Genomic DNA, 12500 nt, shown 5'->3' on the forward strand with positions numbered 1-12500 from the left:
CAGTTCCTTAAAGCAAAGGTTTACATGGTTTTTCTGACAATGATATTTAATGTTGGATAATTTAGCTCAAACAAATAATATTAATGAATAATGTATATTAAATAATAATGTACAGTATCTCACAAAAGTGAGTACACCCCTCACATGTTTGTAAATATTTGATGATATCTTTTCATGTGACAACACTGAAGAAATGGCACTTTTCTACAATGTAATGTAGTGAGTGTACAGCTTGTGTAACAGTGTAAATTTGCTGTCCCCTCAAAATAACTCAACACACAGCCATTAATGTCTAAACCACTGGCAACAAAAGTGAGTACACCCCTAAGTGAAAATGTCCAAATTGTATGCCCAATTAGCCATTTTCCCTCCCCGGTGTCATGTGGCTTGTTAGTGTTACAAGGTCTCAGGTGTGAATGGGGAGCAGGTGTGTTAAATTTGGTGTCATCGCTCTCACACTCCCTCATACTGGTCACTGGAAGTTCAACATGGCACCTCATGGCAAAGAACTCTCTGAGGATCTGAAAAAAAGAATTGATGCTCTACATAAAGATGGCCTAGGCTATAAGAAGATTGCCAAGACCCTGACACTGAGCTGCAGCACGGTGGCCAAGACCATACAGCGGTTGAACAGGACAGGTTCCACTCAGAACAGTCGAGTGCACGTGATCAGCGTCATATCCAGAGGTTGTCTTTGGGAAATAGATGTATGAGTGCTGCCAGCATTGCTGCAGAGGTTGAAGGGGTGGTTGGTCAGCCTGTCAGTGCTCAGACCATACGCTGCACACTGCATCAAACTGGTCTGCATGACTGTCGTCCCAGAAGGAAGCCTCTTCTAGAGATGATGCACAAGAAAGAAAGCCCGCAAACAGTTTGCTGAAGACAAGCAGACTAAGGACATGGATTACTGGAACCATGTCCTGTCGTCTGATGAGACCAAGATAAACTTATTTGGTTCAGATGTTGTCAAGCGTGTGTGGCGGAAACCAGGTGAGGAGTACAAACACAAGTGTGTCTTGCCTACAGTCAAGCATGCTGGTGGGAGTGTCATGGCCTGGGGCTGCATGAGTGCTGCAGGCACTGGGGAGCTACAGTTCATTGAGGGAACCATGAATGCCAACATGTACTGTGACATACTGAAGCACATCATGATCCCCTCCCTTCAGAGACTGGGCCGCAGGGCAATATTCCAGCATGATAACGACCCCAAACACACCTCCAAGACGACCACTGCCTTGCTAAAGAAGCTGAGGGTGTAGGTGATGGACTAAACTCTATTGAGCATCTGTGGGGCATCCTCAAACGGAAGGTGGAGGAGCACAAGGTCTCTAACATCCACCAGCTCTGTGATGTCATCATGGAGGAGTGGAAGAGGACTCCAGTGGCAACCTGTGAAGCTCTGGTGAACTCCATGCCCAAGAGGGTGAAGGCAGTGCTGGAAAATAATGGTGGTCACACAAAATATTGACACTTTGGGCCCAATTTGAACATTTTCACTTAGGGGTGTACTCACTTTTGTTGCCAGCGGTTTAGACATTAATGGCTGTGTGTTGAGCTATTTTGAGGTGACAGCAAATTTACACTGTTACACAAGCTGTACACTCACTACTTTACACTGTAGCACAGTGTCATTTCTTCAGTGTTGTCACATGAAAAGATATCATCAAATATTTACAAAAATGTGAGGGATGTACTCACTTTTGTGAGATACTGTATATTAAATACAATATGTTAAACTTGAATGTTTTTGCATAAATTGGGTTCTCTTTATCTAGTTTTAGGACTTGAAGATCACAGACTTTCTAGCAGCACTGTACATTGTATAACGAAACCTTTTCTCCAAACACCTCGAGTGTTAGTAAGGCACTGTATAAATGGAGCTTTGTATTATAAGCTAAAATAAACGTTGTCATTCTTTGCGTCGGATTTCATAAGAGTAAAACGCTAACTAAAGATTGCTCCCATCGTTTATTTTGCAGGTCTTCCTCTTGTAACCACAGAGGCTTGTCCCCAGCCACCTCAGCAGAGCCGCACTCTCCTGCCCTGCCCTTCCAGCTGCACCTCCAATGTTCCTCAGAGTCAGGCTCCTCCACCACCTCCACAAACGGCTCTGCTGCCCACCCCTACTCACACTCACACACACTCTCACCCGCAGCACCCCATCGGCAGCCACAGCCATAATCACATGCTGCCACAGGTGAGACTGTGGGCTTTAAAAAACAAACAAAAAAAAAAAACAAAAAAAAAACTATTTAAATTATAAATCTATGCTGAATTGACTATATGAGTTCACTGTTAGTGTATTTTATATTTTTAAGAGGTTTTCGCTAACGGAGTATCAAGAGTTGCTTAAGTTAATATATTTCGTTCTTTACGTCCTGCGTGTTTTTTTTTTCTTTCTTCTTTTGTGACTCCTCCTTTGCTGGTCCCTCTAACATTCATTTTTTTTTTCTTCCTTCTTACTGTTTTTTGCTGTTTCTTTCGCTCTTTATCTCTGTCCCTCTCCTGCACTTTCTTTCCCCTGACTGAATTTAGCCGGTGGCATCTCTTCAGCCCGCTCCGCAGCCTGTATCATACTCCAGCACCTCCTGCCCTCAGGTCATCCTGCCCGTTTCTCCTTCTCAGCAGTATAACTTGGTACTAATTCTTCTTTCCTGCTTTACATTTCCCTGCTGTCTTCTTCTCATTTCACATCCTGGTATAAGCTCTTAGCAGTACAATAGTTTTGCAATCAGCACAACACACTGCCTGCGTGCATATATATATATATATATATATATATATATATATATATATATATATATATATATATATATATATATATATTCTATATATATATATATATTCTATATATATTCTATATATTCTATATATATATATATATATATATATATATATATATATATATATATATATATATATTCTATATATATATATATATATATATATATATTCTATATATATATATATATATTCTATATATATATATATATTCTATATATATCTATATCTATATATATCACATTCACATTTTATTCGGGCTCTTGCTGTCTCTCTTTGTAATGGGTCATAGTTTTTAGGTTATTAGATTAAATTGGGTCTGTGAAGATTTAGCTTACTGCATGTAGGTAGCTATAAATATTCAGATGCTATGACTCTATGGCTGTTTATCATATCTCAGCAGTACTTAGCAAGTAGTGCCTTTAGTAGTGTAAGGCTCCCCAAGAAAAAAAAACGCAACACACTTTATGGTTTTCATTTGTTGTTGTTTTTTTTCCCCCCAAACATTTTATTTTTGTACAGATTGTACTCTTATTGCTTGTCTGTGATTACATTCCAGTACTGGTACTTTGCCTAAATAGAACCTACTTAGTGTATGTATCCCCCCCCCCTCTCAGGCTGATGAGTTGACTCCAGGTTTTGGACAGATGTCTTTGAGCCGTCAGGGCTCCAGTGAGGCTCCAGAGCCACCAGGACTCTACCAGCCTCCACCTGCCGTGTTATCCCAGCATCCTCCGCCACAGCCAGGCTACATCATTGCCCCACCTCCGTCCAGCTACCAGCCACCCACAGCCCATCCGCACCCCCCTCCACCAGCTCCACCCCCGGCTCAACCAGTACTGCAGACAGCTCCTCCCGCACAGGGCTACATGCAGCCCCCTCCACCACCTCAGCAGGTGCGCCATAAACATACAGCTTTAGCAGTGTAGACATTTTAAAATGCATGCTTACAATTTGTCTTTAATCCTGTAAAAAATTCTCTCCAGTAGAACTCGGTGTTGGTGATGGCTTTCAAAAAAAGCTGTATAATATATTTTAACTTTGATTTTCTCACTTTAAAAAAAAAAAAAAAAAAAAGGATTTTGGTCCGGTCTTTATTTTGTGTGAGATTGCTGTATGTCACAAATTAAAATGTACAAATATGAAAGCTGCCAGTTTGGATGACTAGATTAAACTGCACAACCTTCTAGCACTTCTCAAATCGTAAAATGCTCGGTTTGAGTGTATCCACTGCTTATTAGGAGGAAAGAAGGTAGCGGCAAACAAAACGAGTGAAACGAGACCGGAATATGCATCCTGCAGTTATTTACTAAAACCGTGACTTCTGTCATCCAGAAATGTTCAGCCATTCCAATGAAGGAAGACCTTGTTTCTTTTTCTTTACCACCCAAAAAAGTCTCTAGCTTTAGCTAAGCGCTAAAGAGAGAAAGATGTGTAGCTGCTATGTTAGATAATGAGGTGCATGTGCAAACAATCAACAGTTCCTTCATTCAGGAATTAACATGAACAATGCACTCTGGTTGAGTGTGTGTGTGTTGATGGACACATCTTCCTAATGCAGCAACAGAGGTTTACATGATTTACTGCATGGTAATGGTATCGGGTATTAGAGCTTCTCTGATGTCTTTGGCTCTTTGGGAATATCCTATTTAAAACTACACTTGCTACATGCGTATGTATTTGTGCAGAACAGCAGCAGTGAAGGGTGTATCAGCTGTTACACACGATTACTGAGCATCAGCAAGTCGTAATCTCTCTCCCTCTTTCTCTCTCAGATCCAGGTGCAGTATTATTCTGCTGGTGGACAGTATCCGAGTTCAGGACAACAGTACAGGTCCATGTCTCACCAAGTGTCATACCCTGCTCAGCGCTCTCAGCCCATGCCACCGCCAGCACAGCCCTCCGGTCAGTCCATCCCTCCCTCCCTCACTGTCTTCCCTTTCTGTCCATCCTAAGCATCTGTTGTGCTCTTTCCCATATTTTTTACATTTAAAATGTAGTTTTTTTTTTTTTTTTCTTCATTAGGGACCAGATATGGTTTCATGCAGCCTAATAAAATGTTATAATACAGCTGATGGTATAATCAAAATTAGAATAGGGTGAACCAGTTAAGGCCGATGTGCGCAAGCATCACGCTCCATGCTGACCAACATGTTGTGGACAAAAAACAAACAAAAAAAACACTCCTCTAAGAAAGAAAAGTTGTATTTCACTCCTCATCACCACCAGGGGTTGTGTGAATAAACTCTGCACGTACTATTCCATGACACATGATGCAGTATTTCCAATAAATATTGCTGTCATACAGTCATGCTTCCTTTATGCTTCTCAACTCATACACATCAGGCCATGTGTACACAATAAGGAGCTAACTGCCTAGCACCGTGTGACTGCAGTCGTAGGTACAGGTTCTTCTGCTTGCCAAAGCTGGCCAATCTGCCACTCTGACTGCATAGTGATGCTGATGTCGAAATGCTCAGCTGCCATATTTGGACCCTCTTTGGAGTTGAATCTGACTTGAGAACTGCAGATACAATGCTGTGAAAAAGTATTTGCCTGATTTCTTCTGTCTTTGTGTACATCTCGTACTAAATTGGCAACCTGAGTAAACACAGAATACAGTTGATGTTAAATAGTTAAATAACATTGAATGATAGTTATTTATCGAAGCAAAAAAGTTATCCAATACCAACTGGGCTTGTGTGAAATTGTATTTGCCCTCGTAGTTACTAATTCCCCAAATCTATGAAACTGCATTCATGATGGGGTTTCGGCCAGACTAGATGCGACCAGACTTGATTACTGCAAACGCTGTTCAATCTAATCAACTCTTAAATAGACATTTTTCAACAGCATGAACTTGGATACACACACACACACAGTGGTGGCCAAAGCCCACACACCAGTTAGGTCCCCCCCAGTCATAGGACAGCTAATAACAAGGGAGGGTGAAGGCTATCACATGCTTCCCCTGAGACATGAAGCCAGCCAGAGAGAGTACTCCTCCCCTCCCACCCTGAGAGGACAGCCAGTTTAGCTCTGTTGGACTCCCGGCCACGGATGACTGGGGCATTATTGGGATTCGAACTTGTGATCTCCGGATAGGGCTAATGCTTTTCTTTTGCATCACTTGGGAGCCCCAAACAGCAGAGCATTAAGCTAAAATAGTGCCCCTTCAATGATGAGTGAATGTGTGGGGAGCTCAGGGAGGTACTGTATACAGTTTACATGTACAATTAAACAGCATCAATTCATAGAGTTAGTGTTTTGCTTGTTTAACATCTGTCTCTGTTTTTAACACCAATATTTATTATAATCATAATTCATAAGCATGTTAGTTCAAAATTAGGCTATGTGGAAAAATTAGACTATTAATTTATCAGCTGTGAAGAAAACCTATTGTCTCAAGCTTCATTAGTCACTACACAGGAAAATCAGTTAATCATATGCCTGAATTAAACTAAACTAAAATGTTTTGCCTTATAGTGTGCTGAATCTGTGTCTAGCTCTCAATGCTTTTCAGCCAGATTTCTCACCAAATTATGTTTTGTCTGTTAGCAGCCCTTCTTCATCAGCAAGGTAAGGAAATAATATGCCCAAGTCTTGCTTTCCCCCACCCAAGTTGAGGTTGTTTTCATTTATCATTGCATCTGCTGCATCTGTGCATGCCTCACCCATCACCCAAATGCTTACAGTTTGTTTTGTCTACTTGCCAAATACAGTGCCAGATTAATGTTGACTCATTTAAGTGCAGCATCAAAAATATTTAACTTTATAGAATAGAACCATTTACCGTATTGTAATATTAAAGGAATACTTTGAGAATACCTTGTGGAACTTTAGTCCTGATTAAATATTTTGCAGGGATGTAGTTCTTCCACTGACTTCCATTCTTCGCAGTGCTCAGGGCCTTGTCAATACCAGACCCCAACAAAAGCTATTACTCTGAACTAAAAAGTTTGTTCTGTCTTGGGGAAAAAGCATGATAGTGCCCAGAAAGAGTTCAAAATAATAGGTCCTACACAGCTTACGCCCTTGTAGGAGTGTTTTTCGTTGAAGTCTAGCTCTGAGAAGTTCTTAAAAGCCCTTCTCTCTAGTATATTGAGGATGTTGGAGATAGGTTAAGTACAGCAATTGCAAGACTGTTTCATGTTGGTGAATTTGTGCAAGGCTTATTTGTATGTCCCCATTGTCCAAGAACCAAAATGTTTGTTTTTTTAAGGTTTGCCTTCCAAGTACAGGCATTCCTATTCACAATCCTGCCTTTCTGCATCTTCCTGATGCCATGGCTGCTTTAAGATGCATGCAGGGGGCTTCGTTCCCTTGATGTTCAGTGGCATCAGGATATTGCCTTTCTTGGATTACTGGCACTCATGTGCTCCCACCAAGGAACCAGCCATTTGGGACATGTACACCTTCCACACCATTCTGCCTCAGTGATTCACAATTCATAAGAATGAAGCTAAAAGCAGGGTGAATGCTAGCTACCCCAACCCCAGCTTATGGCAGATATAATGCTTGCCAAACACATTCGGCTAGGCTGCCAAGTGCAACACCATCTTATGTTGAGGATGCCAGGACTGATGATTGCAGCCTTCCCAGCAAGTCCCCTAGGCTTGCTTTATCTACGGTCTTTTCACAATTGTGTTACAGCTGGATTCCAAAAGCTACAGATGGAAATGTGTCCTTTTCTCAGCAAGAGAAACCCAAGCTCTAACTTGGTGGCGCTTATGGCCCTGAGGTCGCCAGCAAAGCCTTGGTTTCCAATTCTGCCCTTGCTAGTGGTCACAGCACCTTGGTGACTTTCTTGAGTAGATATAATGTCCCAAAATGGACAGAGAGATTTGGCAGCCTCAGTGAGGTCCCCTGTTTCTGTGGGCCTGGCCCCATGGTCTGCATCTCCAGTGGAGGGCTGCAACATAACCTTTAATTAAAAGATGTTCCTCAAATGGTATGCACGTCATTAGCTGGATCCAGTACATTGCCAGGTTCCCGTACTAACCGCAGCACCATGGTTGACATGTCTCTGGCTAATAAGCTTACTACAGCCTTTTTGAAAGGGGTGAAGAATTTTCCATATGGGAGCCTCACATAGGATCTCCCCTGGTGGTGGAGTTCCTTAAGACCTCATCTTACATGGTAGTACGTCGAACTGAAATGTGTGTCTCTGAAAAGTGCCTTTTGCTAGCGGTCTCTTCAGAAAAAAGAGTGAGCCTGCAGAATGTTCCTTGCTGTGCCCTGTATGTGCCCCAAGTTATTGAATGTAGACAGGACTGCAGACATCCCATCCTCAGACCAGCTGGTTATCTCCCATGGACTAAGAAACGAGGTGTTTTCACATCTCACAGATACTGGTCAACTGGGTGGTGGAAGTAATCACCAACACAATGATATATAGACAGGCTGATGTCAAGCGGCTCCTGTGACATGCCAGTGTACACGGAGCATCTCATCAGCATGTGTATTATTTAGAGGTGTGCCGCACCAGGGAGTCTGTAGTGCTGCTACCTGGGTGTCACCATGTTTCTAGGTTCTGCAAGGTTAGCATAGCCCTTCTCAATATTGTGAGTTCTGCAATCATCTCTGAGCTCCTTTCCAGTTATTCCAAATTTTAGTTCTCATGACATGATTGGCATACATTTTCCAGGTGTTTCCAAACACCATGATTTTTAGGAGGGTTTCATAGAACCACATTTATATATAATTTACTGTATTATAGTCATAAATAAAAAAACAACATGGGACTTTTATGATCCCACTTATTTTGTTAACAGTATTAAGATTTAGCAGATCCCGCAAGGGGTATGCAAACTTTTGGGCAACTGTATGTGGTTATTAGAACTATTGTTCATGCTACACATTTGGATGAATGGAAGTTTTTCTTTAATTGTGGCCTCGTACTAAACACCCCAAACTGTTTACAATGTTATGTGCAGCAATAAAATTGCAGAAATGAATTTGAACTTGGCTGTATAACATTCTGTAGAAACGCAACAGCAGAGCTGAATAGTGCTTTTTATAAATAGTGCTCTCTGTCTGCGGCCATTGATTTATAATGTGTTAACTCATTCAATCAGTTACATACATACTCAAATGTAACTGTATAAAAGACTGAGCAAAGGGAAAAGATTAATCTACAGATATCGGAGTAAGGATGCAAATACACCGGATATCCAGTTTTAAAGCTCTAATTACCTGCCTCTGCCTGCTTTTATTTTTTATTAGACCTATATAAAACATAATTGTTTACTATGTTTAGCTTATGTTAACTCATGACTCAGGAATATGTTTTCTTATTCAGTCTGAATTTGGTCATTGTCTTTGTCCAATCAGCTCCTCTCCAGCCCATCATGGCCAGTCAGCAGCCAGCATACCAGGGAATGATGGGAGTTCAACAGCCGCAGAGTGCCAGTATCATGAATTCTCAACGTCCAGGAATGAGTGGACAGATACAAGGCATGGTGGTACAGTACACACCTATGCCCTCCTATCAGGTACTGTAAGTGTGTGCCATGTGCATGTGGAAATGCTCTTAACAAGTATACAGACGTTTTATGTACCAAACACCTCTGTGCTCACGCCAGGTGCCCGTAGCTAATGAAACCCAGCCTGTGGTGCAGCAGCAGTACCAGCAGCCTGTCATGGTGCCCGTTAGCCAGTCTGTACAGGGCGCAATGCCACCCGCCCCACCCATGCCTGTCTATTACAGCGTCCTGACGCCGGCACAACAGAACAGCACAAGGTAATGAAACCACGATACAGAACATATACACAAGACTATACACTTCTACTGAAAAAAAAAAAGCATATGTTGTATGTTATACTATGTATTCTGAATTTTTGTATATATACGTGTGTACATATTTCAGTCCATCTGTGGGCTACCTGCAGCCTCCCAGTTCAGATCAGTACCAGATGACTCAGTCCCCTTCCCCCTGCAGTCCTCAGCAGATACAGCAGCAGTATTCAGGTACCTGAATAATCTGGCACGTTTTAGTTGGTTAGTTATTGTTGTATTTCTCGTAAGGATGTTTGATAAGGGTAATTGATTTGGTTAAACAAGGGCAAACATTATATCCAGAGGAATTTTTTAAATAACATATATATATATATATATATATATATATATATATATATATATATATATATATATATATATATATATATATATATATATATGACATTGCATCTGGAAAGTATTCACAGCGCTTCACTTTTCCCACGTGTTATGTTACAGCCTTATTCCAAATGGATTAAATTCATTATTTTCCTCAAAATTCTACAAACAATACCCCATAATGACAACGTGAAGGAAGTTTGTTTGAAATCTTTGTAAATTTATTACAAAAAAAAAAAAAAAGCACATATACATAAGTATTCACAGCCTTTGCCATGGCACTCAAAATTGAGCTCAGGTGCATCCTGTTTCCACTGATCATCGTTGAGATGTTTCTACAACTCGATTGGAGTCCACCTGTGGTAAATTCAGTTGATTGGACATGATTTGGAAAGGCACACACCTGTCTATATAAGGTCCCACAGTTAACAATGCATGTCAGAGCACAAACCAAGCCATGAAGTCCAAGGAACTGTCTGTAGACCTCCGAGACAGGATCATGTCGAGGCGCAGATCTGGGGAAGGGTACAGAAACATTTCTGCAGCATTGAAGGTCCCAATGAGCACAGTGGCCTCCATCATCCGTAAATGGAAGAAGTCTGGAACCACGAGCACTCTTCCTAGAGCTGGCCGCCCAGCTCTCAGACCAGAGATTGAACACAGATTGAACTCTTTGGCCTGAATGGCAAGCGTCATGTCTGGAGGAAACCAGGCACCACTCATCACCTGGCCAATACCATCCCTACAGTGAAGCATGGTGGTGGCAGCATCGTGCTGTGGGGATCTTTTTCAGCAGCAGGAACTGGGAGACAAGTGAGGATCGAGGGAAAGATGAATGCAGCAATGTACAGAGTCATCCTTGATGAAAACCTGCTCCAGAGCACTCTGGACCTCAGACTGGGGCAAAGGTTCATCTTCCAACAGGACAATGACCCTAAGCACACAGACAAAATAGCAAAGGAGTGGCTACAGGACAACTCTGAGAATGTCCTTGAGTGGCCCAGCCAGAGCCCAGACTCGAACACGATTAAACATCTCTGGAGAGATCTGAAAATGGCTGTGTACCGACGCTCCCCATCCAACCTGATGGAGCTTGAGAGGTCCTGCAAAGAAGAATGGGAGAAACTGCCCAAAAATAGGTGTGCCAAGCTTGTAGCATCATACTCAAAAAGACTTGAGGCTGTAATTGGTGCCAAAGGTGCTTCAACAAGGTATTGAGCAAAGGCTGTGAATACTTATGTACATGTGCTTTTTTTGTTTTTTATTTTTAATAAATTTGCAAAGATTTGAAAACAAACTTCTTTCACGTTGTCATTATGGGGTATTGTTTGTAGAATTTTGAGGAAAGTAATGAATTTAATCCATTTTGGAATAAGGCTGTACCATAACAAAATGTGGAAAAAGTGAAGCACTGTGAGTACTTTCCGGATGCACTATATGTGTATGTATATATGTCTGTATATGTGTGTGTGTGTGTGTATGTATATGTGTGTGTATATATATATATATAAAATATACACACACACGTTGGTTATTTAAAAATTCCTCTGGATATAACTTTTGCCCTTCTCTACTTTAATTTAAAAAGCCAGCACATAAAAAATTCCAGTAATCAATTACCCTTATCAAACACCCTTATCAGATAAAAGGTGTTCTTACAAGATTTTGTGTACATAGTGAGAACAACTGTTTACTTTGAGGTGTTTTTTTAACAGCAAAATGTACATGACCTGCCCTACTTACTCCATATTACTACAGTGGCGTGTGAGCTGAAAACAAAACCTGAAGAAAGATTTTTTAATACAATTAAATGCGAAACTGAAGTTTACCCAAATCAGATTAGGTACATCAGCCAATGTACAAGCTAGACCCTAAACGGTTAAATCTGCTCATTATTGGTTGCTGGACACAGTGTCAGGTTTTTTTTGTTGTTTTTTTTGACACATCAGACAGCACATGGCGTACATGAAGTGTTTTGCAGTAGGACACTCAGTCCTTCATCATATTGAGCCTGAGTTTTAAACATACATAAACACAGTCAGCCTTCAACTACAAATATGATGGCAAGAATCATGCTATATGTAACATAATATGCGTAACACAATTGTCATAATTTCTTCCATTTGTCTTCCTGTATCATGTTAAAGCACCTCATAGTTATGGTTTCTTGCAAATAAGAAGTAAGCATTATACCCTTGTGTAGCTGAATCTGTGTACAAATCTGTATACAAATATCAGTGCCCATTATCCATTCACCAGGGTTTGCACATGCTTTAAAAATACATACGAGTTAATTAAATTGATGTCATAACAATATAACACCCTGTATTGAACTGACTTTTTTTTTTTTGCTCTACACGTTTTAAAATGAAAGAATTACTGCAAACTACTGCAATCTAAATATCTAAAACAGTATTCCAGATTGGAATCCAGTGGCTGAGGGATGAACATAAATATTTACTGCGATCTGGTGCCGTGTTATCATTGAACCTGGTACAGCACCTAATGACCTCGTAAGGTCAACGTAGTAATAGTGGACACTGCCATGATCTTTGCCACAAATAGATATTCTTACCTTTCACCCCCTTTCATCTAGTTTAGT

General features: G+C 40.9%; 1 protein-coding gene across 26 annotated transcripts in view; it reads left to right on the top strand.

The window, feature by feature from the left end:
• The window catches only part of LOC108272062 (R3H domain-containing protein 2), an 81797-nt gene that overhangs the window by 62797 nt on the left and 6500 nt on the right, over positions 1–12500 (top strand). For 21 of the 26 annotated variants that reach the window (XM_053683541.1, XM_053683538.1, XM_053683537.1 and 18 more), the window contains 8 exons: positions 1980–2197; positions 2536–2637; positions 3399–3677; positions 4557–4686; positions 6340–6360; positions 9115–9275; positions 9366–9523; positions 9651–9751. In XM_053683541.1, coding sequence (XP_053539516.1) covers positions 1980–2197; positions 2536–2637; positions 3399–3677; positions 4557–4686; positions 6340–6360; positions 9115–9275; positions 9366–9523; positions 9651–9751 — 1170 coding nt within the window. The remainder of the gene's footprint in view (positions 1–1979; positions 2198–2535; positions 2638–3398; positions 3678–4556; positions 4687–6339; positions 6361–9114; positions 9276–9365; positions 9524–9650; positions 9752–12500) is intronic. The other 5 variants (XM_047158621.2, XM_047158625.2, XM_047158626.2 and 2 more) reach the window with 3 other exon arrangements.

This window comes from Ictalurus punctatus, chromosome 11 (assembly GCF_001660625.3).
Source record: "Ictalurus punctatus breed USDA103 chromosome 11, Coco_2.0, whole genome shotgun sequence".
Taxonomy (NCBI): Eukaryota; Metazoa; Chordata; class Actinopteri; order Siluriformes; family Ictaluridae; genus Ictalurus; species Ictalurus punctatus.